At 47.7% G+C, this 22,999-nt stretch overlaps 1 protein-coding gene across 1 annotated transcript in view; it reads right to left on the bottom strand.

The window, feature by feature from the left end:
- Window positions 1-22,999, bottom strand: part of LOC144148608 (proteasome activator complex subunit 4-like) — a 76,346-nt gene that overhangs the window by 50,914 nt on the left and 2,433 nt on the right. The window contains exons 2-13 of the mRNA XM_077680118.1: window positions 20,295-20,435; window positions 17,765-17,881; window positions 15,143-15,337; window positions 9,834-9,897; window positions 7,790-7,864; window positions 7,480-7,599; window positions 7,013-7,102; window positions 6,531-6,589; window positions 5,649-5,855; window positions 4,990-5,176; window positions 3,363-3,517; window positions 203-356 (exon numbers count right to left, since the gene is read on the bottom strand). Of these exons, the coding sequence (XP_077536244.1) occupies window positions 203-356; window positions 3,363-3,517; window positions 4,990-5,176; window positions 5,649-5,855; window positions 6,531-6,589; window positions 7,013-7,102; window positions 7,480-7,599; window positions 7,790-7,864; window positions 9,834-9,897; window positions 15,143-15,337; window positions 17,765-17,881; window positions 20,295-20,435 (1,564 nt within the window). The remainder of the gene's footprint in view (window positions 1-202; window positions 357-3,362; window positions 3,518-4,989; window positions 5,177-5,648; window positions 5,856-6,530; window positions 6,590-7,012; window positions 7,103-7,479; window positions 7,600-7,789; window positions 7,865-9,833; window positions 9,898-15,142; window positions 15,338-17,764; window positions 17,882-20,294; window positions 20,436-22,999) is intronic.

The following is a 22,999-nucleotide window of genomic DNA, read 5'->3' as shown; positions in this document are numbered from 1 at the left end:
GCCACTTGAATGTTCTTGCCAAATAGCTATATTTTATGTAGAATAATTGCGGCCCTCGGCTAGAGTTCGGCACGTCGAAGAACCTGTCGCGTTTTACTACACTTTCAATATTTTCTCTAGTGTTCGTCTCCCTGGCAGCGTCCGGACAGACAGCACGAATAATTTCCCCTTTCTCTTTAAGAAAACAGAAGCAGGGGCTGACCTCAAAGATTGCGGGCGAGCACTGCTCGAACACCGTGCTCATGGTAGCCGAGACGCCCAACTCAGTGAGGACCTCCTCCGCATTCGCCGCTTCGGTCTCCCGGTCGGTGTGCGAAGGACCCTCCAGGTGGCTGCTTTCCACCAGGGAGAAGAATCTGGTGGGGCAGAGAACATAAAATTAAAGCCGTTCCGCTCAATGTGAAAGCTGTTGGAAGTGCAGAGCAGTGATTCGGCATAGTGGGCTACAACGCCGTTATCCGCTTACTGCTGCACCAAGATGTGCTGCGGCATGGAGCCCCTGAAGTCCTGATCACGGACCGCGTAACGGCATTCACTGCGGAGCTTATGCAAGGAATCGTACGCTACAGCACCACGGATAACCGAAGAACGACCGCGTACCACGCCCAAACGAACGGATTAACGGAACGTCTGAACAAGACGATCGCTTATATGTTGTCAATGTACATCGACGTCGAACATGACTTGGGACGAAGTGTTCCCGTATGTCGCGTCTGCGTACAACACGGCTATCCAATAAACTATGCAGACGACGCCGTTCGAGCTTGTCTACGGATGACGGCCGACTACGATGCTTGACGCCATGCTTCCGCATGCAGAAGACGACGACCTCAACGCCAACGTCCAAGGACACCTTCAGCGTGCGGAGGAGGCCCGCCAGCTCGCTCGAGTTCGTAGAACGGACCAGCAGCTGGTGGATGCCGGGTGCTACAACCTCCGACGCCGAGACGCCTAGTACCGCCCAGGGGATCGTGTTTGGGTTCAAACTCCCATCCGACGACGCGGACTCAGTCAGAAGCTTCTGCGACGGTATTTCGGAGCCTACCAGATTCTACAACGTTTTGGCCAACTTACCTACGAGGTGATCCCCGATGGTGATTCCGGAACATCACGACGACGTACGCTGCCCGAAATCATCCACGTGGTTCGGCTGATACCTTACCACACAAGATGACGGACTTGTTTTGTTGTTTGTTCGAACTGTCTTATTTTGGCATCGGATCGATGCACTCTTAGATGGGGGTATTGCCGCGAACCATGCATTGGGTTTGTTTATGTGTTGTTTTTGCCGCCCGACTGCCGGGCTGCGTTATCTGTGTTATCCGTGTGCCAAGTGAAGCCCGTGCTCCATTCTTTATTTTTATGCCGCACGCGTTATCTCCTTTGATAGGAAGAACGTTTCTAACTAACGCACACAGCCTAGAATAGCGAGTTTTACCTGACCGTTTTTCCCTGTCCGCTCCGCGCCGATAGCAAGCGGGAGCCTTATTGCGTATGCGTGGCGCGATTGGCCGCAAACGGAATTGGCTTCGGTTGCACTGAACCGCCACAATACCGGAGCGTACCGCCGAAAACATTTAGCTAAAACTCTCTAATAATCATTGATCTACATTGTTCTGGATGAAAGCGACGGTTCAAGAAACACTCGTGCTGAGAGATAAGTGCCCACAGAGCAAACGCCACGGCATTCGATTCGCCGACACTCGCCTCCGCACGTCACTTTGTAGACTGCTGCTTCGCCGCCTTTGTATTCTGAGTTGTTAGGGGAGCACAGGTTCGCTCCAATCAACTTGTTTTTCCTTCAAGACAACTGCGTCGTCTTTGGCTTCGTAACAATATAGGTGCTGTGTCGTGTGTGAACTTCCGCTGTGGTATAGAAAGCCAAATATTGGCATGACCCGGCGCTGTTTGAATGGTGGGCTTCGAGAGCATTCGAACACGCTAACAAGCGCCACTGGCAGCAATCTTGCCACGCATTGTCCCAACCATGGTTTCTTCCTCAAGATTCCACGACACGCGGGTCGCAAGGTAATTTAAAGGGCAGCACGAGCGTGAAATGTGAAAGGTGTAGCTCATTTACAAGGCAGGCGATGATTGCATTAGCAAGGTTTCTAGGTTCCTCTATGTTAACTAAGTAAGAAAATCCGCTATCTGGATTCATGAAAACGGGAAAAAACGAATCCCCTCTGTTCGCCTTGTCTTGCTTGCCCTTCACCTCTTGCCTCGCGTTTGATTGTCACGCGGTATCTGCAGTGCTCACCGAGTGGTCATTGCACTTGCAAAGTTACTTTGTTTTTTTGTTTTTTTTTTTAATTGCTTGTTGTATTGAAGTCCCTATCATGATTCCCTCTCGCCTTCCTTTCTTCTGTTTCGGTGTATTTCTCAGGCCTCGGAATAAACCACCAGTCAGCACCTTGTGTTGTCGTTCCTCGTCCCACCCTTTACCGTTGAATTTAAAGGGACCCTGCAACACTCTTTGAGCAGTGCAAATAAACCTGCGCGACGTTTAGATTACACTGTCAGGAATACCTGAGCCAAATATTACACGTGCACGTGAAGCGGTGAGCGCGCAAATCGATGTGAAAGACGCGGAAAAACCAACCGCTCTCTCTTCAGTTGTCCTCGTTATGCATGGCCTAAGGGACGTCACATAGGCCATGGCTGCCCGACCGGCTGTCACTGGTCAACTTCGCGGCTAGATTCTCCCATTTCCGTCGTCGTCATCGCTGTGTACGAACCTCTTCTATGCCTGAACCTGTAGGCACAGTTTTGCCGTTTCTTTTGTGTTTTGAGTGCGCGCGGAGTTTGAGTGATGAGCTCAATACTTCCCTTTCAACGGGATCACTCGACTACAAACGTTTATTGCTTCAAAAACGCCCTACCAACCCGAGCGCGCACTTGCGAGCAGGCACCCATGCCTGCTTTTTTGTGGCACCGAACCGGAAATATGCCCCTCCGCGTTGCGGAGAAAAGGAGAAAACTACCCGGCATGTGATAAATCGAAGGCCGCCGAAGAGAACGCCGCGAGCCGCCCCCCTCTCCAGGAGAGAGCGCGCAGCTTTCGTCGCGTTGACCGCGGTCGAGTTGAGAGGGAACGATTATGCGCGATTTCTCATCGCGCGTAGTTTCGTTAATTGTGAACGGATTCTCGCGGGAGGAGATTTCTGGGACAATAGACTTTATCCCAAAATACATTACTAGTAGTCGATGGCAAGTGTTGCAGGGTCCCTTTAATTCAGTTATCTACGCACCAGGTAGCTCCAGCCACCGTTCTAACGCAGTTTGCTCCTTTCCTGTTTTCTTCCGTGTCACATCTCGTCTGCAGCTATACAGCTTAGTGGCTGGACTGAAAAGCTGCGTACCGGCTCATGAGCTGCACGACGAAGTCCTCGAAGCCCGCCGTGGCTAGGCACAACTGGCGCTCGATGTCCGAGAGGTCGGAGCGTACATCGGCCGCCTTGTAGCAGTCCACCAGCGGAACGAGCGTGGTCAACGTGGTAACCAGCAGGGACGTCACCTGCACGCCCACACCACCCCTTAACATTTTCAGATACTCCCGTGTGATTTCAAGGTTGATGCGTGAGAATTCTTTCAAGCCGCTCTGCTGCTCATTAAGCGCATTAAAGTCAGCTTCATAACAGTGCGTAGTGCATTGCCGAGAAGGTTTTCGAGGGGGGGGCAGTCTAAGGGTACAGCGTGAAAGCACAATTCCCCTAGGACTTCTAAAACCTCCACGAGATACCATGTATCAACATAAACCCTTGCCCTGAAGCAGCGTTCAGGCCGGCTTCCCTAATATGCCCAAATGCAATGATGAAACACATTTGGCGAGCGCCACCGTTGTTCTTCGTTCAATATCCACTACCTTAAAACACTGGTTAATTAAGCTGGCCATGCGAAACTTTGGAATAATGCCCGCATTCGTTTTCAAGGCTACTCAACTGCGCTGTGTCCTGTCCACTTCTCGTCCTCGTCTACTTGCGCTGTTCAAAAGAATATCGTACCAACACGCCCAAGCTTCTACCTTAGTATTCAACTGGGTTCAACAAACGTAAATTTACCAAAGCTCAATGAAGCAGCTGTTTTATGAACAATTTTAACAAATTCATTCATCAGTAATTTAATTTCGGTGAAACATCAGTTTAAATTCGTTATAACATGAGTTCGCAAGCGTACTTGCCATATAAAATGATTCGTCGGAAAAAAAACTTCGCTGTAAAAAATAACGTCTGCCTGGACTGAGTGTCCATCATTTCTTTTGAGGAGGCATTTAGAATATTCACGTCGTTTTACGCGCAATGCGCGGTCTGTCGCTGTGTTTACGTCTGGTTCCACAGGAATATTTCTGGACCATTTCGTAAAGAAAAAACGTATACGGTCCCATGGAAAGCAACACAATGAATGGACAGCGGCATGAAAGCTACAGGCTAAAAAACAGGGTTTTTTTTTTGTATATGGTCCCACTGACGGGTGTGTAGTCACTGCGCAGGTCACTGGCCGCAAAAATGTGACTCATTTCTACTGCACTAGTACTAGAATTGACATGTCGCAAGAAACAGGTATTGTACGTCGGTCTCACCGGCTTTAAGCGTGAGCGAAAGTACAGCGGAGGGCAAAGCGTAAGGAAGGGCGGAGGGTGGAAAAGTGGTGGGAGGCAGTGAACGGAAAGAGTAAAATTGATTCACATTATCAAGACCAGAATCGTAATGCTGCCGCCTACACCCCCGCGTTAATTAAAAGTATACCACCAAACTGTTCCTAACCCTCTTGCAACCATTGCGTGCTTATAATTCATTGGTAATTCTCAACTCTGTTTTCGTACACTCCCAAAGGAGTTACAAAAAAACTATAGCAAAAGCAGCCAAAGGGAAGCACATACTAGGAACAGATGCATAGGAAAGTACGCGGAAAAGATTAAACTGTCCCACAGGGATTGTGGCTGCAAGTACTTTTATTACTATTTTCATTATGGTACTTTTTACTACTCACCGTGCACTTGCCAATGTCGTTCGCATCGATGCCGGGCAGGCAGCCGTTGAGCAGTGGCAACACGTGCGAGGGACCCTCAAGGAACGAGGGATTGCCCCGAACTAGAGTACGGGACACGGCCACCACCCCGTGCATAGCAGTTATGAAACGGTGCGGCTCCGTGACCATGTCGAGAGACGACTGCAGCCTGTGTCAACGACAAGAGGACGACGAACATGGGCGACCTGGCTACCCCACAAAACAAACAGCCAACTAATTATGCTGAAACATCCACAACGTAAGTCTTCCTAGTTTCAGTCCGAAATGTGAGAGGGGAAGAGAATCTCGAAAGTGGGAGTGGAACCCTAGTTCGGGAATCCCTGTGTTTCCCTAGCGGTCTATGCCCGGGTCACCAGGAGCATCTGGTCCTCCGGTCGCTAGCTGGTCAACAGTGTTTCCCAGAGCTCAAGGGGTGAAGAGGAGGAAAGGGCTGCTAGGCCTAGGCTGTGTGCGCATTCCAGGAGCATACGCTGTGGGGTACCCAACTCCCGGCAAAATTTGCACTGAGCCGTGTACTGTGTTAAAAAAATGCATTTGGTCACGCTGATTGGTCACTCAGAAGTGTTGGCGTGAAGCCCACCTTGCGGCGATTTCTCAGAGGGCACGTGCCAGGCGTGTACCTTTCTATGAGGGGCGGGATGACGAGCTGCGGCCGGAGCATGGCCAGGTTCTTGAGCGCCTCGGACGATTTCGCGCTTCCCCCCGGCGCGTACATGCCCACCAGCACGACAGGGAGCACCGTCTCCACGAAGGCGGTCAGGTCGTCGTCCGACAGGCGGTGCGACTCCGGCACGCAGGGCTCCCACGAGGGCTCGCGGTAGCGCTCCCTGCATGTTTCAATGACCGCGTGCGTGGGTGAAGGAGACAGGCTGCAGCCCTGCTCGGGCCATTCACTAAAACAGTGCAGAGGTACCACAGGCATATCTCAGTAGACACTTGAATATTTCCCAGGAAGGAACACCACATGAAGGGCGCCTTTACTTAACGGTGCTAAAATATGATATTTGTGAGCAACACTTTAGAGTAATTGGACTTGGTTGCTGGATACTTAGTTCATGATAGACAGAGAAATGAATACTGGGTTCGTTGGTTCCGTCTTTCTCTTGTCTTCGTCCTCACTTCTCCCTAGGTAAGTTTGCTTTCTCATCTACCCTGCTCTCCCTTGGAATCCTTTCCCCCACCATGGCAGTTCTGGAGTTGTGTGACTTCAGACGCAGACGATTCAGGGTATGGCCAACATAGACAGAACGTAAAAAAAACAGAACAAGAATACCGTCGCCGCCAGACTTCTGCAAACTGCTCCCAGCTCCGCCACAGCAGTATGTTTGCAGTACCCATATATACATTCATATATCATGCCTCTCCTCGCGACGTGCCGATATATTTGCAGTTCTTGCAGGCTGTTTCTTAGCGCTCAAAAAATAAATCTGTCAACGTCGTTTTGGCGAATGGTAAACCAACAGCATGAGTACTGTGCTTGAAAGGAACAAAGAGGGACTAACCACCACACCCTGTGGACCACTTCTGTAGGCAGCTCGTACAGGAAGCTCTGAAGTCTCCGCTGCAAAAAGCGTGCAGAATAGCGTGTGTTAAGGCCTCCAATCCTAAGTTATGAATTAGCACTTGGGACAAATGCTTAAATTGTTCCTACAAAGGTCGCAGTTACAGAAGTTGTTTACAACTTTGACATTTTCCCCTAAGATGGCTTTCGGTCGTACAATTGCGTACGCAAGAAGGAATGTAATGGTGCAGCAAGAAGGACATTCAGCTGCCTCAGGCCAGAATGTATGCTCATATCAAGTTTCCCGTTCTCTCCACCGTTGATATGCACTCCGCAAATGCTAAAAATTCCGCGCTGTGTCTCTGAAATGACAGCAGCGGATTATCTGTCAACCAACCCTTCTTTTTGTCAAGAACTCTGGGAGTAATTAGCTATTAGATGATTTTAACTGGCGCAGCCAGTGTGTAAAAGTAACGCACTCACCGTCCAAGGCCCAGTGTTAGACGGGTGATAGAAGGACTCTGTCGTTTTGAATAGCCGGCTCAGGTACGTCTGGCACGAACTTCCTGGACCCTGTTTTATACCAAGAGGCGAAATCATGTCCTCATCCGGTTCGAATTGTAGGAATATTTAAGCATCTAGAACACAACGTGCCGTAAAAGCGCTCCATTTTGTGTATTCGGCTGCTACACTGCTTCCGAATAGATGTGATGTTAATTTCGCCTTTAGTTTGATAACCCCACATGAGGGGCTTGACCTAAAGTGGTAAAGGTGGTTATCGCGAATCGTCCACGATTAATTAAGGGACTTGCCAATCCAGCTATCTCAGTCTTTCTAGCGCTGCAAATCCAGCAACTAGGAAAACCTTTTTTTTTTCATTTGATAAGTAATATTCACTAATTGCACCAAAAAATATCTCAGGGAAAGGTAATCGTTCTTCCTATCCTTACCAGGATAGCCGTAATCCAGCCGACAACAGCGCCAGTTTCGTACGCGGTGGCGTGTCGGTTCGCTGGGGCGTGACCCAATGCTGTCGGCAGGCTGAAGCTCTGCAGGAAGCGCGTGAACATCTGTGGGGCGGAGAAATAACATCTCCATTACATGCAGTAACCGCACGTGCCTCCAAATCTGTCCATAAAGTCTGAATATAAACCAGAAATTACATCGTACGTACAAATAAAATAGAAGGTTCCTAAATAAATCAGTTTACAATAAATTAGATATCCCGGGTACGAAATGACGAAACGATGGAACGCTCACCGTGGGCAGGTACGGCTCCCAGTCAATGTAGCCGACGTTGTTCAGGGCTAGCCTTGAGAACAGCCACACGAGGTTCTGTACAATGACCGAGAAAACGGAGACCTAAATTGCGACTAATTAGTCAGAAGTGGCTGTTACAAGATATCGGTGTTATTGTTCTCAGCAGATTTGTTTAATATCCAACAGACCACTAGTGATGAGCGTGCTCGGGTTGGCTAAAAGACGCAAACAATCACTGAGCCGTCTGAGATTGGTTACAATGCATCCAGAACAATGAAAAGTGGCGCTGTGTGTGGCGCGTGTAATAGATGCAATGCAAGCCGTGAAAGGACAGCTCGTCAGTGACGTGACAGTTCTGAAACCTAATAAAGAGGGCTTTCTTGTTCTTGCTTCTGACAGCGCACTACAACCACTTCCGAGATAGGAGTCGGTATTTGAGGCTCGCCTATGGCCACCGGTGAACTTGAAGAATATTTTCGATGTTTCGGCGACTCAATACTCCCTCGAATGTCACACCATTCGCGTCTAAAGAGGAGACCAGCGGGTTCTGGCTTGCCAGCCATATTAAAGGGACTCTGCAACACTTCCGATAAGCGCTTTCACTCTTTCCTTCAGGTCTGTAAGCACTGTGAGAGCTTCAGTTATCTCCAGCTCAAAGCGGCACTGCGTTATTTGCTCCTCGCTGCATATCCCCTTCCCTTTTCGGCCTTGCTTCTGTGGCGGTTTTTTCAAAGTGGCTACCAAATGCGTTCATTGCTGCAACTGAAACGAAGCCGTCTACTAGTCGCTACGCCGCTCTAAGGACGTCATTCAAGCGCTCGAAGAATGCCAATGCCGAGCCACTTTTGAGCCACTTTCTACGTTTCCTGATAGGCATTGAGCAGTGACTTCAGCTGAGGTATTCTAAGTAGTGGATATGTTTCTTGGCTACAGCCTGGAAGCCTGCAAGATTTATAAAAAAAAGTTGACAGAAGTGTTGCAGAGTCCCTTTAAGGACAGCGTCCAAAAGGCGTTTAGAAAACCACCGCTCCGGTGTGAATGAAAGAATACACTAAACCTTCGCCATTACAAAGTCCTCGGTACAAAAAAACTGGCTTCGTTATGAAAGATACTTTATTAAAAGCTGAAATAATTTCCTCTCTATTTAGTGCAAATGCAAATGCGAATGATGTTTTAAGTTTACGGACACTCGTTTCGGTTGTATAAACTTCAGTGTCAACCTATTTCTGTATTTTCTACATAGAACAAGCTCATTCCAGAATCTTCAAAAGCTGTTCTAGTTTCACTTGTCCGGAAAATCTCTTGAAACTTCTAGCTTTCCCTAATAAGGCATGGAAACAACGTTCTTTTTTTCTATACATGTGAAATTCCGCTGAGAAGTAAGATTATTTTTAGGAACATATCCCATTTTGAGGACATTCTTTAAATTGTTTACGGTAAACCTTTTCACTGGCCAACCCAGCGGTGAGTTGCACCGGCGTCTATTTGTGGAGTATTCAAGTATTTATTGCCTTACGGCCACGCCTCAGTGGCTAAGGCGTCGTGCTTTGGAACATATGGACGCGATCTTGATCCCGCCGTGGCGGCCGTTTTTCTACAGGCGTAGAGAAGCGATAACGTCCGTGCGTCCACATTTTGCCACGCGGTAATCAATTCCGGGTTTTCTCAATTAATCCGGAGCACGCCCGTTCGGCGAGCCTCATAACGCCGGAGTAGCTTTAGCCCGTAGAACGTAAATGCCTCAAATATTCGTTGGTAAAAAAGTGTTTGGAAACCTACTACAGGTTGCAAAACTATGACGCCATCGGAAAAAGATAATGCAAGAAGCAATATATGTAGCGGCGTTAACATTATTCGCTTTAGCGCCCGTATTGTCATCATTCGCATACTTCTTTGATCCCAAGCGGGGCAACGCGCCAGGTCAGAGATGGAACACGACCGCCCTCCTATGCGTCCAAAATAAATGTAAGAGGCCACAGTACACCTAGTCCACGGCCACTTACTACAAATATAACGCAGCTCTAGTACAAACGTATGCGCTTACCACTTCCCAGGTGGGCGAGTTGGTGCTGTTTTGCCAAAGGGTGATAAACTTCTCAAACCAAAGTCTGAAAATAAAAAGTAAGATTACTATGCTGCGGTGCACTCTTTCGGCCAGGTGTAACAGTTGTAAACCTAGTTAATTATCACAACTGAAAGGTGAAGAGAATGCAGAAACGGCACGGTGGGTATGCCATCTATGTCGAGACTGAGCGACTAAGCGCCGGCTACGCAGCCATTAAACCCTCGCCCAGTCACATGGCACCGCGGGGGCGAGGTTCCGACCTAGAGCAGCTACGACGCCATTCCGGGGCAGACGACGTGGTGTAACCTTACACCTGCGGCAATTGCGCTCATATATGGCCCAAGGTCATTGCGACGCGACAAATGACCTTGCGATACAACGCGTAGTAGAGCTTTCACGCAAAAACTAGTATTTTTCTCGATGTGCTTGATGTTAATATAAAATTCATGCGCGTATTGGCGCCCGCAGACAGGAGCACAGCCTCAAAACCTAAATTACAAGCTCTAACAATAAAAAAAGAATAAAGTACGTCAGCAATTCGCACTGGTTCGGTAGGGACTATGCAATCGTCTATCGGAATGTTCATAAGCATCCTGTACAGAGATTGTAATAACTAGGCAACAGTACATTTAGTTTAGCCTAGTAGCTGTTGTAATCTAATAGCGTCTTCGATAAACACGCATCGGTGTTGCCCCCAAAACCGGCGCGGTGCACAGTGCCCCATGACGGTGCGTACCGGCACGGAGCGTTGATCGAGGACAAACGGGGCGGTTCTACCCGGGCGCCATCTCTTAATCTAAGAAATCAACTCATAAAAACGTTCACACGTGGCAATACAACACTGTAATGAGGCACAGCGGTATTAGAAAGTGGTATTTATTGAAGGCCAATGATTGTATGTACGCACAACTTAAATCCGTCACACATGCGGAACAACGTACCGCCACCGCTTCCACTAAACAGCTACATACAAGCTGCTTCTCATCTTCGTTTGAGCCACAATGCGAGTGCCTGTTTTGTTCCGCCCTTCCGTTACAGCAAAACAAGTAGGTCTTCATCGTCTAGGCACTGCGGTGACAGTTCATGATAATTCGATCGAACGAAACGAATGTCAATCCCCAACTGTCTGGCAATGCATGCAGCCGTCTTTGAAGTACACGAAGTTCGCGTCCTCATTTACAATCTCTGGCCGTTGTTACCGCCCATTAGGAGCCTGTCGTATCGTTGCTCGATGAATTCACAAGCACGCCATTCTTGTCAGCAACAGTACACAGCTCCTTCCGCCTTGACACGAGTGCGGCGATGCGCCGTCGCTGCAGCAGACGGAGGAGGAAGCCTTTTCGCCGGCGTCGTCCGCGATACATCGCGGGACTGCACCCCGGCGCACCGTCGACTCTCTCGATGCGCGGCGGTGCAACAAAAAATTGCCCCGCGACGGTGCGCCCCGGTTTATCTAGGATGGACGGTGCACACCGGTGCGGTTTATCGAGGATGAAAAGGCGCGCCGGTGTGCCCGGTGTACACCGGTGCAGTTAATCGAGGATGCAATAAGTAAGAGTGGCGAACACAATCAGCCCCACCAGGACATAACTGCACTTCGAATGATGCCTCATACGTAGGGCTCCGTCTTCACGAATAAATTCCGAAAAATGATAATGGCACTTGCCACAATTTTTGCCAATTTAGACTATTCGCTATGCGCCGATTAGATGCAGGCTCAGGCTGCGTCTCAAAGGAGAAAGAAAGAGACTCGTGAAAACTAATAAGCCACGCGTGGAGTCAGTCAAAGGTAGTTTAAAATAACTCTTCGAAACAACTTCCCACTAGTGAACTACCAGAACGTGGTCAGTGTAAACAGTCGAAATGACAGCTTAACCTAGGCATTCAGTGAATTAGCAGCAGATGTGGGAGAAGCAACATGCAGGCAACAAACTAGAATAATATTTAAGAAAAACGAAGGAACTAAGTGCCAAAAGTATGCACATCAAAGGGTCAACTACGGCGGGTAGGATTGAATTAGCCGAGCGGTCGAAACGGATTAACAGAGGTAAAACAAACGATATTCGCGCATATAACGTGGCAGTTATTGAGGAAACGCTGCACATAGCTTGAAAGCAACTAAGTGAAAGCTAGCCATCGGCAAAGACCGGATGTACGCACTCAGAGACGAACAGGATATCATTACGCACAACTTCAACGAGATAATAAAGGCAGTAGAACGATTCTACACAAGGCCTTTTTGCTAACGACGTTACGAAAAGGGGAAAGTACAAGCTCAACTTGCGATGTGCAACAAATAACTGATGGAGAAGCTTGAAAGGCTCGCACAGGCATGAAGATGAGAAAAGCCGCAGGTGACAATGGCGTAACCATAGATATTTTGGAGGAGGGAGGAGATATTGCGCTGGAAAAGCTTTCTGTACTATTTTCGGAATGATTGAAGGCTAAAACTCTTCCCATAGCCTATAAAAACGTCAACATTGTTCTGATCAAAAGATGAGAGATTCCAAACACCAAAAATTGCAGACCCACCAGCCTACTGTCAGTTCTTTACAAGATGTTTACCAAAATTATAGTTAGCCGCATAGGTGACAGCTTAAATTCCCAACGGCCCAGAGAGCGGGCTGGACTTAGGAAAGGACACTCAGCCATTTATCAAATTCATGTCGTCAGTCAAGTGATAGAAAAATCTGCAGAGCACACTAAACCCCTCTACATGGCATTTATAGATTAGGAGAAAGCGTTTCATTCTGTACTCACCGCAGCTATGCTAGAACCACAGAAGGACCAGGGAACACAGATTACTTACATAAGACTTCTATGAGACATATAAGGACTGCAAGGGCCGGATAACCTTCCACAAGCAAACCGATAAATTCCAGGTCAGAAAGGAAGTAAGACAGGTAGATACCGTCTCGCCACAAGTTCACAGCACGCTTGGAAGGGGTATTTAAAAAGCTTGACTGGGAAAAGATAGCGTTTAGGATAAACGGGGAATAATTAAGCCACTTTGGGTTTGCGGACGACATAGTCTTGCTGAGCGAGGCGGAAGAACACATCCACACAATCCTTGAGAAAGTAAAAATAGAAAGCATGGGCATGGGGCTAAAAGTAAATACGAATAAACTAACGTAAAGAGGAATAAGCATACCAAAAACGACCTCTTCAGCTTAGGAAACGAAACGCTAGAAGAAGTAAAAGAATACAACTATCTCGCACAGATGGTTAGTTCTGACCCCAACACCGAGAGAGATCCGGAGCAGAAGTGGTATATATATGGAGCGCTCGGTAAGCACTCCAAAATCTACAGCCAGTGCATACTGGCGGTAAGGGCATCCGGAGCTAAAACTCGGCACCTTGCAAAACATCCAGAAAGTAAACTTTGGTCGCCTTAACGGGCCACGGAACCAATAATGTTAGTAATAACAGTCAGGGACATGTAAATGAACTCTCTGGATCAGGGAACAAACTAGAGTAGAAATGAATTACTTCAAATAAAGAAAAAGAAATGTACTTGGGCTGGCCATATAGTGAGATGAACCGCCAACGGGTGGACAATTAGGGTAAGAGAGGGGATACCAAGAGATGGGTCTAGAAGAAGGGGACGGACATTTACACGATGGAGGGATGAAATAGAGAAATTCGGGGGTAAACTATGGACTCGAGACGCGCAGGACATCAGCTGTCGGAGGTCAATGGGGGATGCCTTCGGTCTTCATTGAACCATTTTGAGAATTGTCCTTTGTTAACTTTGCCAATTATGGAATATTTTAAATGCGACTGCATCTCATTCACTCGCCTTGTCCATGCAGCGTCGGCGTCGTTGTCGTCCGCCCCTCCCCCATTCTCCTCGCCGCGCGAGCTGCGCTCTCCGCCGCTCACCCCCTTTCCTCTCCGATAGCGAACACTCTCTCGCGAGGGGCATTGGATTGGATTCGATTGGGTTGGCTTGGCTTGGCTTGGCCTAGATTGGATTGGATTGGATTAAAGTGGATTGTGTTGGATTGTGTTGCGTCATAGCCGCGCCACGTTGCGTCATAGCCGCGGTCGTTCCAGCACCGGCGTTCCGATTTCCATCGATGCGTTGAATGGAGCCTAACAATTCTGCTATCGCCCGCGCAACCGTAACAAGCACCGATCACTGTGATAACAGGAATGCTAGCACCACTGAAGACATGGCTGCGAAGCGGCGTGAACGTGATGCTGAACGCAAACGATTGAAGCGAGCAGCCTATTCCGAACTTCGTAAACGTGATACCGAACGCAAACGGTTGAAGCGAGCAGCCGATGCTCGCTGTGGCGTCGCATCTTTACAGGGCTCCCCTCGCGGGAAGGTGGGGTAATTTTTATTTTTAACGTTTCGGTTATGGCCCTCAGTTCTTTTCAAAATGCTCCTCCTTAACCAGGCGACCTCATCTGGAATCCAGCCCGCACTGAGGTGCGAGGCAACGAGGCGGCCCACAAAAAAACACGGGAACTTACTAGCCGGGCTGGGTTCGCTCCCGCTCCCTACAATCATGTTCGGTCGGCCCGCGATGGACTGCTCAGCACCAAGAAGTCACGGAGCAATATCGTCTCTGCCCCGCCCCTATCCCCCTTTCCACCCATCACCCACCAACGCTCAGTAACACCTATGACACTCATCCATACCAATTCCCTCGCCAGTCGTTCCCTCCTCCCCAAGATCAGGAGATCTCAGGAGATCGATTGCTGTTTGCGCCAGGAGATTGGTTGCTGTTCGCGATAATTCATGTTTGCCGTGTTCCACTGCTAGCGCAATCTACTGAAACCTTTTGATACTTTTTGAACTCAGAACACCGCCACAAAGGGGCGCCGCATACGCTTTTTGTTTAGTAACATTTTCAAGTAATACTGTCAGTTGGTATCAGTGGCGTAGTGATAAACATTTTTCGGGAGGTGTTATATCGTCCCGGCAAATTAAAAAAAAAAAGACTGCGCCCACACAACCTTACTTTCGTTTCGTTATCTGATTCTCGTTTCTAAATTTCAATTTACATAAGACGTGTCTAAACAGCGTGGGAAGCAAAAGGACCAAAATGAGAGGGGTGGGGAGAGGATGCGCCACATCGATAATTTTGGGAGCTGTTCTGACACCGAAACAGGACCCCTGGCTGTGCCTCTGGTTGATAGTAAGAGCTGGTGTCATTTCCCTTTCTTGTCCCTCTGTGACTTCGCGCTTACTTTCAACGATTGTGTGAAATGTGGCGTTAGTTGTGTTTCAAGTTTTAGTCTACAAGAGATCAAGAGTGTGGCGTGGGTGGACGCACTTGAATCCCCGCTCGTGGTGCTCCGGCGGCAGCAGGGTGGGCAGGAAGAGCTGGAGGTAGACCATGCCCTTCTTCATGCTCGCGTCGAAGGGACACAGCAGGGGCTCCCATTCATCGAGCATCTCCTGCGTCGACGAGGCCGAGAAGTACGCCCGGCAGCTGCGGATCATCACCTTCAGGCTGGCCTCCATGTTCCTGCATCAGTGGACAACCACCCCAGAGAATATATACCAGCTTTCACGACGACCACGCGTGACACACCAGACTGCGCAATCTCGCTTTCCCTGTGTGTTTTAGAGGGAAATCTCGACTACGCCATGTCTCTCAAGGTCATTGATCGCGTCGCAATGACCTTGAGCCGCCGAAGCGGAAGTATGCCAGATGTGACGTCAAGCAATGGCATCCACTGGCGCTCCGGCTTGGCCGTTTGTGGGGCGCTTCAGCGCCAGCGCCAGGCTGAATCCAATCATCAAGTAGCCTAACTTCCAGTAAACACCGTGTGCATAGTATGCAAAACCGAGCCGAACAGACCTTTCGCTTGTGATTACTAAGATTACAGTGTGTAACCTGAACCAATTTTTTTTTCAATGCGATGTCTGCAACATAGATTCCGCCTGAACAGGTATCCACAGACGAACAAAACACAAAGTTGTAGTAAGACCATGCGACATTGTAGAGCAAAAACAGCGCTTTGACTTTTAAGTTCCCATCCGTCATTCCAGCATTAGGTGAGCTGAATGGGGGGAGGGGGTAAATAAAAAACACGGCATATATTTAACTATGAACGACTGTTGGTAATAAAAATGTCTTAGCTGATTCAAACAGGGGATCGAACTAGAAACCACCAAATGTAAATCAAAAGCTAACCGATATTTTGAGCGCACTGAAACTTCCGCAAAACGGTGTTTTTACCATGCTCAACCTGACCTGGAACTGAATCAAAAGAAAAGTAACAAAAACCACTTCTCTATAAAACGGTTATGTCACGCGTTTGAAAAGCGCGACCAAGGCATCTTGGCAACTTTTTCGTTAACGTACCATCAACCTTCACACAACTGCCCAAACGCAGTTACCCCTCTGATCAGTCCAGGAGGAGGAATTAACTTTATTAGGCCCATAAACGCCCCGTTCTCTGTCACTAGACGAGAAAAAGAACACCGCTAGCAGTGCTTCAAAGCTACGATACAGATGTCTAACACTGTGGTACTTCAAGGCATCTTGAAGGCATCTGGTACCCCTTGAAGGCATCTGGTACTTACTCCGTCCAGTCCACGAACAAGCAGGCCACAAACGTCGAGGGAATTTCAATTCTAGTTACCATTCAACTCATTCTACTTCCTTCCTATTCAGTTTACAGTTTTACGGGTATAACCTATTGTGGATGTCAGGCGAGTGGTGGATAAGTACGGAGGGAAAGGCTTAACTGAGAATATAAAACAATAACCCCCAAGTAGTGTCCGGGAACCCCCTACAGCACCATCTGCACATCGAAGAGGAACGTGTCCGGGGTCGTGAAACCGAGCGAGTGCCAATCCTTAGGCTGTTTCTTGAAGGGCCTTTCGAAGGCTTACTCAGGGTGTCATAAAAACAACAACGCCCACGCTAGGCAGAGCGGGAACACAGGAAAACTAGCGCTGCGTTCGTATCAGTGTTTTATCGATGTTTTTTTGTTAGTATTAATTATTGTTCATTATTGATTGCGATTATTTATTATTGATTACTTGTTGCTATTACTTATTTTTATGTTTTTATGAGCTTAGAATGTTTTGTGATGTTATTACGGATAGTACATCTAACTATCCCAACTTGCAACCCGTTTACAGTTACATCAGGGCCGTCACATGGGTGAGCCCCAGCGTTGCAGCCACCACTGCAGATTTTTTCACCTGGTGGTTTAACGTTTCTGTTTACTACGTAGTGCTGCCGGGATAATTGCCACCTCGCGTGCAGGAAGAGCCTAAATGAACGAGTCTTGCATTAAAAACTGAGATAAGTGCGCTTTTCGATTTCACTTAAGGTTCTATGTGGAGTCGAGGGAGAGTTAATTTTGACTAACCGGAATCGAGGGAGAGTTATTTTGACTATGTGGAGTCAGGGAGAGTTGATTTTGACTGTGTAAACTCCAGGAAGAGGTGATTTTGGGGCTCTACCAGGAACCGTCCGTCAAAGCCGGCCTTGAGATGCGACCTTGCTCGCGAGTGTGAAAAGTGATCCCTCCTCTTCAAACGCACGCACACCAGTGTTCGTGTCCGGGATGCCTCCAATCTTGTTCTTTCTACCCCGTTTGTGTAAATGAGGTTAAACTAAATATAGCGGCAGTGCCCACTTATCAGAGGGGATGGCCATGACGCGTGTTTGTATGAGTAATTTCAGAAGTAATATATTACTACTGTATATAATTACCGTGGCGAGTAATTACATTACAGTTACATGAACACAAACTAAATTAGTCCTGTTATTCATTACGACTGAAACTAGTTGCATAAGTGCAATTTTGTTACACTAATTTTATGCTTTCTATGTTTGCTGGGGACCCTGTACATCCCCACCGATGTCCCCGCGTATAGGCAAGCACCTAGTCTCGCAGCTGGAACGGAAGAAGGTGGATCAATGAAGACTCACGCGGGCAGTCTGAGCATCCCGAGCGCCTTGTTACGAGAGTAGATGAGCCGCTCGTAGAGCTCGTACAGGGGCCTCCAGTCGATCGACAGGTCCTCCCTCGACAGCAGCTTCCGCTTCCTGCGGGGAAACGGACTTATCTGTGCACCGAACCAAGATAACGTTGTTATGTTCAAACACGCGAGAACCAGGCTAAACGACATGATTTATTACATCGAAAGGGGATTACAGCAGAAGACCCATGAAGTTTGTGAGCGCGCGCGCGCGCGCGTGTCTGTCTGTCTGTCTGTCTGTCTGTCTGTCTGTCTGTGCGTGTGCGCGCGCGCGTGTGTGTGTGCGTGTGTGTGTGCGTGCGTGTGTGTGTGTGCGCGTGTGTGTGCGTGTGTGTGTGTGTGCGTGTGCATGTGCGTGTGCGTGTGCGTGTGCGTGTGCGTGTGTGTGTGCGTGTGTGTGTGCGTTGTGTGTGTGGGTGGGGGGACAAGACCACAACATTCAACTCATTGAATTCTGCTGATGAATATCTCATTTTTTAGCAATCCACCGGATACCACTGTAAACGATAACCATAGAATGTGACAAATAGAACGTCTCTGAAGAACGTGCAGACCCCCGTTTTCGCTTGCGCTATTGTGTTTTGCCTATCGCGATCCCTTGTTTTATAGTTACAGCCGATAGCCTACTTCCAACGAATAAATGTTGCAGAGCTTTACTTGTTCGACATTCTAAGCAGCAAAGCCTATATATGGAGTCATCGTTTGCGCACGCAAGACAACAGTGCTTAATTACGACCTTGTTTTTCTTTTTTTTTTTACATGCGCGGCATTCTATACATTCATGATAGCTCGCAGTGCGGAAGCCAATACAACTGGTTCAACTATCAGAATAAATAAGCTGCAATGTGTTTCTTTGTACTATTGTATCTGTACGTGGGCTGTGTTGTCGTGCAAGGCTACCACACACTGGGGTTGCGTACTAGCAGAATTCACGCGCAAGGCAGCTATTACGCAAAACCTCAATGCATTACCAAAAGCCAGCTTTACAGAAGCTAGCCTGCACTATATGGCTTCGGAAAGCATATAACTCCTACATGACCACATCTATACCTCATTTCCTGTATTTTCCTGCATAACTCTTATACGGCACATGACCTGTATAGAATATAAGACGCCCGACTGTCATAGCCTCACATGCTTGCAGGGTCATTTATTAGGGGAATTATTTTTATTGATGCACGCTGCGAGAGAATAAAAAAAGTTTCAAGTTGCGGGCGTACGAGAACATTGAAAGAAAATCTGCGTTACCCTCAAGCAACGAAACAGTGGTTCGCTCAGAAAGATAACAAAATACTGTAATCAGAAAAGCGATTAAAATAATCTTTGACGGTACATATCTAACATACGGGAAGTGCGGGAGACTATAGAGAGAGCTGTCGTCTAATACACGCTAGGTGGTCGTCGTATTTAAAAAATGGCTGCCGAACGGGACTATGGACGCAACATGCAGGTGCGCTTCGCCGAGAAGATTCGGCCTATCATGTGCCTATCTAATTATTCGGTATGAACCACAATGCTGTCACCGCTGAGCAATTACTGAATAAAAAGGCTCATTTCAAATTACCCGCTAACCTTTTTTCGCAATGATAAGGCTTACAGCACCGGCGAAGATTGGGTACTCACTATGCCAACAGCGTAGACTAGGTCGAAAGAATTTGCGTGCCATACAGCAAAGCAGAATTTGTGTATCGTTGCCAACGTTCGACACGAAAAGATGGCTCAGTAAACAGCTTTGCAAACGACCTGAGCCTCAACTGAGATAAGGTGGAACATAAAAAAAAACGTGGTTCATGAAGTGCCAGAAGGCAAGCTGCCACTGATTGAACCTAGCAGCAACTGATAGGCCACTTAGATCTACCGGGCCCCACTCCATGTAAAGGGTAATGAACGAAATTAGTAAACGTACATGAACCAAACGCAGCTGCATAACCAGGGAAGGTTGGTTAAAAAGGTATTCGTATATAATCCCTGCAACGATACGTTTTTCTTAATTTCTGGTCTATGTTTTGGATGGCCAGAGCATTGCATGCATGGTTTACCTGTACGGCCTATGCATATCCTCAAACAAGAACTCGTCATTAACCATTAAATCACTTAAAACAAAATTTTTACCGCTGATAGCGCCTGGGAGATTATGATCGGCATGCCGTGTGCACGCCAATGCCTCCCATGTAATGTCTCTTGTTCGCTCAATCGTACTCGACCGCAAGCCTCTGTACTGTCGTGCCCATGTGTTGCGTGTTTGTAAACGAAAGGAAAGAAGGGGTTGTCAAGAGCCGCCGAAATGTTTACAGTTCTCCAGTGGCTGCTATCTTGAAGGCTCTCAGTACATCAACGTAGACGACCACTTTTTAGACGCTACCGATATTTTTTGCAACTAGCGTTTCCTACGCAAGCGCCACTGCGCCCATGTGACGAATTTTTGTAGTAAGAGGTGCCTCTCAGTCGATACGCAGATATTGGAGGAATGCTGAGCTCACCTGTGAAGCTGGGTGATCGTTTCGGCCAGTTTCTGGACGGTGCGCAGCTCCAGGTCGCGGACGACCACGAGCTCGAGGAGCAGTCGCACAAGGTCCACGTGGTCCACCTTGCTGAAGTGGAAGCCGTACAGCCGTAGGTAGCTGCGCCAATCACAATGCGTGCACACGGAATTCAAAACAGCGCTAACAAACAGAGAAAAAAAAAACAACATGACTAGAAACTGGTGGGCTATCGCGCGGGCTGTAAAATACACCGATGGAAAAGAACGAAGACAGGCGATAAGGAATCACGAAATGCAAATGTATACACGCAATTCAAATATACAGGAACCGCACATGTTGCAATGAACACAGGGTAAGCGCTACAATAACAAAAAAAAATGGCGCCAGAAAGACGGGCACGGACGAAGTGAGGACAGACACCCAGATCGCGAACTTCCAACTACATATTATTGTGCCAATGTGTTAAACTTGCATAAGTTTCTCACAGTGACAGAATGAACAACTGTGTGCATCTTATACAAGTTCCGCAGAATGGAATAAATATATCTATCAGGAAGTTCGCGCTGCGCGTGTATGTCGTGACTTGTTCCATCCCATCTTTTTTGCGCAATGTTTTGTAATTATCGCGTAACCAACGTGCCCAGAACGCTAATCATATCAAGGTGAGCACTAAAAAACGTAAACAAAAAACGCGGCAAAGATATCGTAAGCATACCGCGCAATATTGCCAGTCAGCGCCATGTGATGCCTTTTCTTGTTTGTTAGCGCTGTTTTGAATTCCTTTGAACACGCCCGAGCAAGATTGAACCACCGCCTTGACTTCGTTTGAATAGAACGTCCTGAAACCATATGAGCTGAACGGCATAAAACATTTCCGAAGCTTCTCACACGACCTCATTCACCAGCCCTTTCGAATGAGCGCATATCGGAGTACCCTCCGCCATACACAGTTGTGTCCCAATGAGCTGGGAAAACTAGGGCTATTAATTCCCCCAGATTCTTCAGACTGGGCTGTATCATTGCGAATTGCAGAGTACGCAGCTGTTTAATGGCAGAATTTCTAGCGGTTGAACTCACTTTGTGCAAACGCCTGATCATCTAATTAAACGTTATCTGACGCTATCAGAATTAATGTTAGTTATTTCGGAACCACACGCCTCTTCGGGGTCTCCACTGGACCCTACATTTCTTTTTTTTTTCACTCCGCAAATTTGTGAAAGATGTACATTTGGCATGAAATCCGGGGTTTGCGGCTTCAGGGGAAAAGGGAAGGCGGATGGTCTAGAACATCTCAGGATTTCAATCATCACTTTTGGCGTCCCCGAGGCTGAGATTTCGGCTTCAAACTCGTCAAGATGAGATCTTGCCTTCAATTTTATACTTGGTCGGAATTCAGTAGAACTTCGTCGATACGTTTAAAGTAACACGAGGGAGAAACGTACTAGGGGGAATTTTTAATGTTCACAATTGAGAGCGTACTAACAGGGAAATCGTACTAACCGATAACGATATCGCGTTTTTACTGCATTTGTCTTTCGGCTTCGAGGCAATGTGAGGCAGTCTTCACTAAGTTCCGATACCTTGTTCTCTGGCTTTTTTTCTCTCCAGATCACAGCTTTCTAGAACTAAACTTTGTATGTATACGACGTCAAATACGGGAATCAGTCTACCATTTTTTTCCGTCATCTATTGCCGCCGCTTCTCGGTGGTTGCACTGTCGCTTTTGGTGGGGCCGATTTACTGTGTTGGACTGACTATCTCCACGTCATGTCTTTTCTCTTCTGCGGCCGCAAAGCTTAGGTGAATGGGAAGATTAATGCATTTATTCATGCTTACCTTCCTTCCAGATGCCGCTGGAATTGCTAGAAATGCTTTTTTCGGGTAACTCAGGTGGCTGTAACAATGTACCTATTTCAGTTTCCAATTTTCTTTACCTATGTTCTTCGCGTGTTTAATTTCGGAAAATAAATTATATTTCGTCTACTAGCTGTGACCGGGACACACTCGGCATTTTGGCTCTGGACAATGCCCATTTGTGGGTACAAGCTAAATTCATCCAGGGCATCCAAGTCATCGTCACCAACTCCTGGAAGACCGCACCAGCGCTGAATGCCCTGTACGACCCAGGCTAGTCTCGCAAGCGTCCCCACGCCGCAGAAGCGGCCGGCACACAGTCTCAGCTGCGAGGGGCGAGTTCGAGTGGCAGAGCTCGCAGCCTCGCGCGACGACCGAAACAGTGACGTCCACCTTATTCCGCATTGCAACGCACTATCTATTCCGCGGACTATAGACCACAGAATAATCTTCCCCTTTATTCTGTGGACAATATCACAGGGGATTTCACTTTGAAATATTGAGGAAATGACCCCGCTTCGCGACCTCCGTGTAGCGGGGGTAGAGTCACGTGTTTTCCACCTAACGGCTGGTCTCGAACCACAGAACGTTAAAAGATTTCACAAAGTAAAATTTCTTGTAAAATGTTTTCTTAGGTTAATTTCGCCCATTATTTTTGTAGATAAGGGTACCCTGGCATCCGTCAGGTCGTTGTAGATGATAAGACCCAACTATTCTGTGATACGGTCCACAGAATAGGGCCGAAGATTACACTGTGGTTCCGTACACAGAATAGTGTTCCATGCATTATATTGTGGTCTGCTGTTCCGGGGAATAGGCACTGCCGCATTGCAATTCAGACGCGCGTC

This window comes from Haemaphysalis longicornis, unplaced genomic scaffold (genome assembly GCF_048455015.1).
Source record: "Haemaphysalis longicornis isolate Haplotype H1 unplaced genomic scaffold, Haemaphysalis longicornis Haplotype H1 scaffold_8, whole genome shotgun sequence".
Taxonomy (NCBI): Eukaryota; Metazoa; Arthropoda; class Arachnida; order Ixodida; family Ixodidae; genus Haemaphysalis; species Haemaphysalis longicornis.
This window is presented reverse-complemented; position numbering and strand designations above follow the sequence as displayed.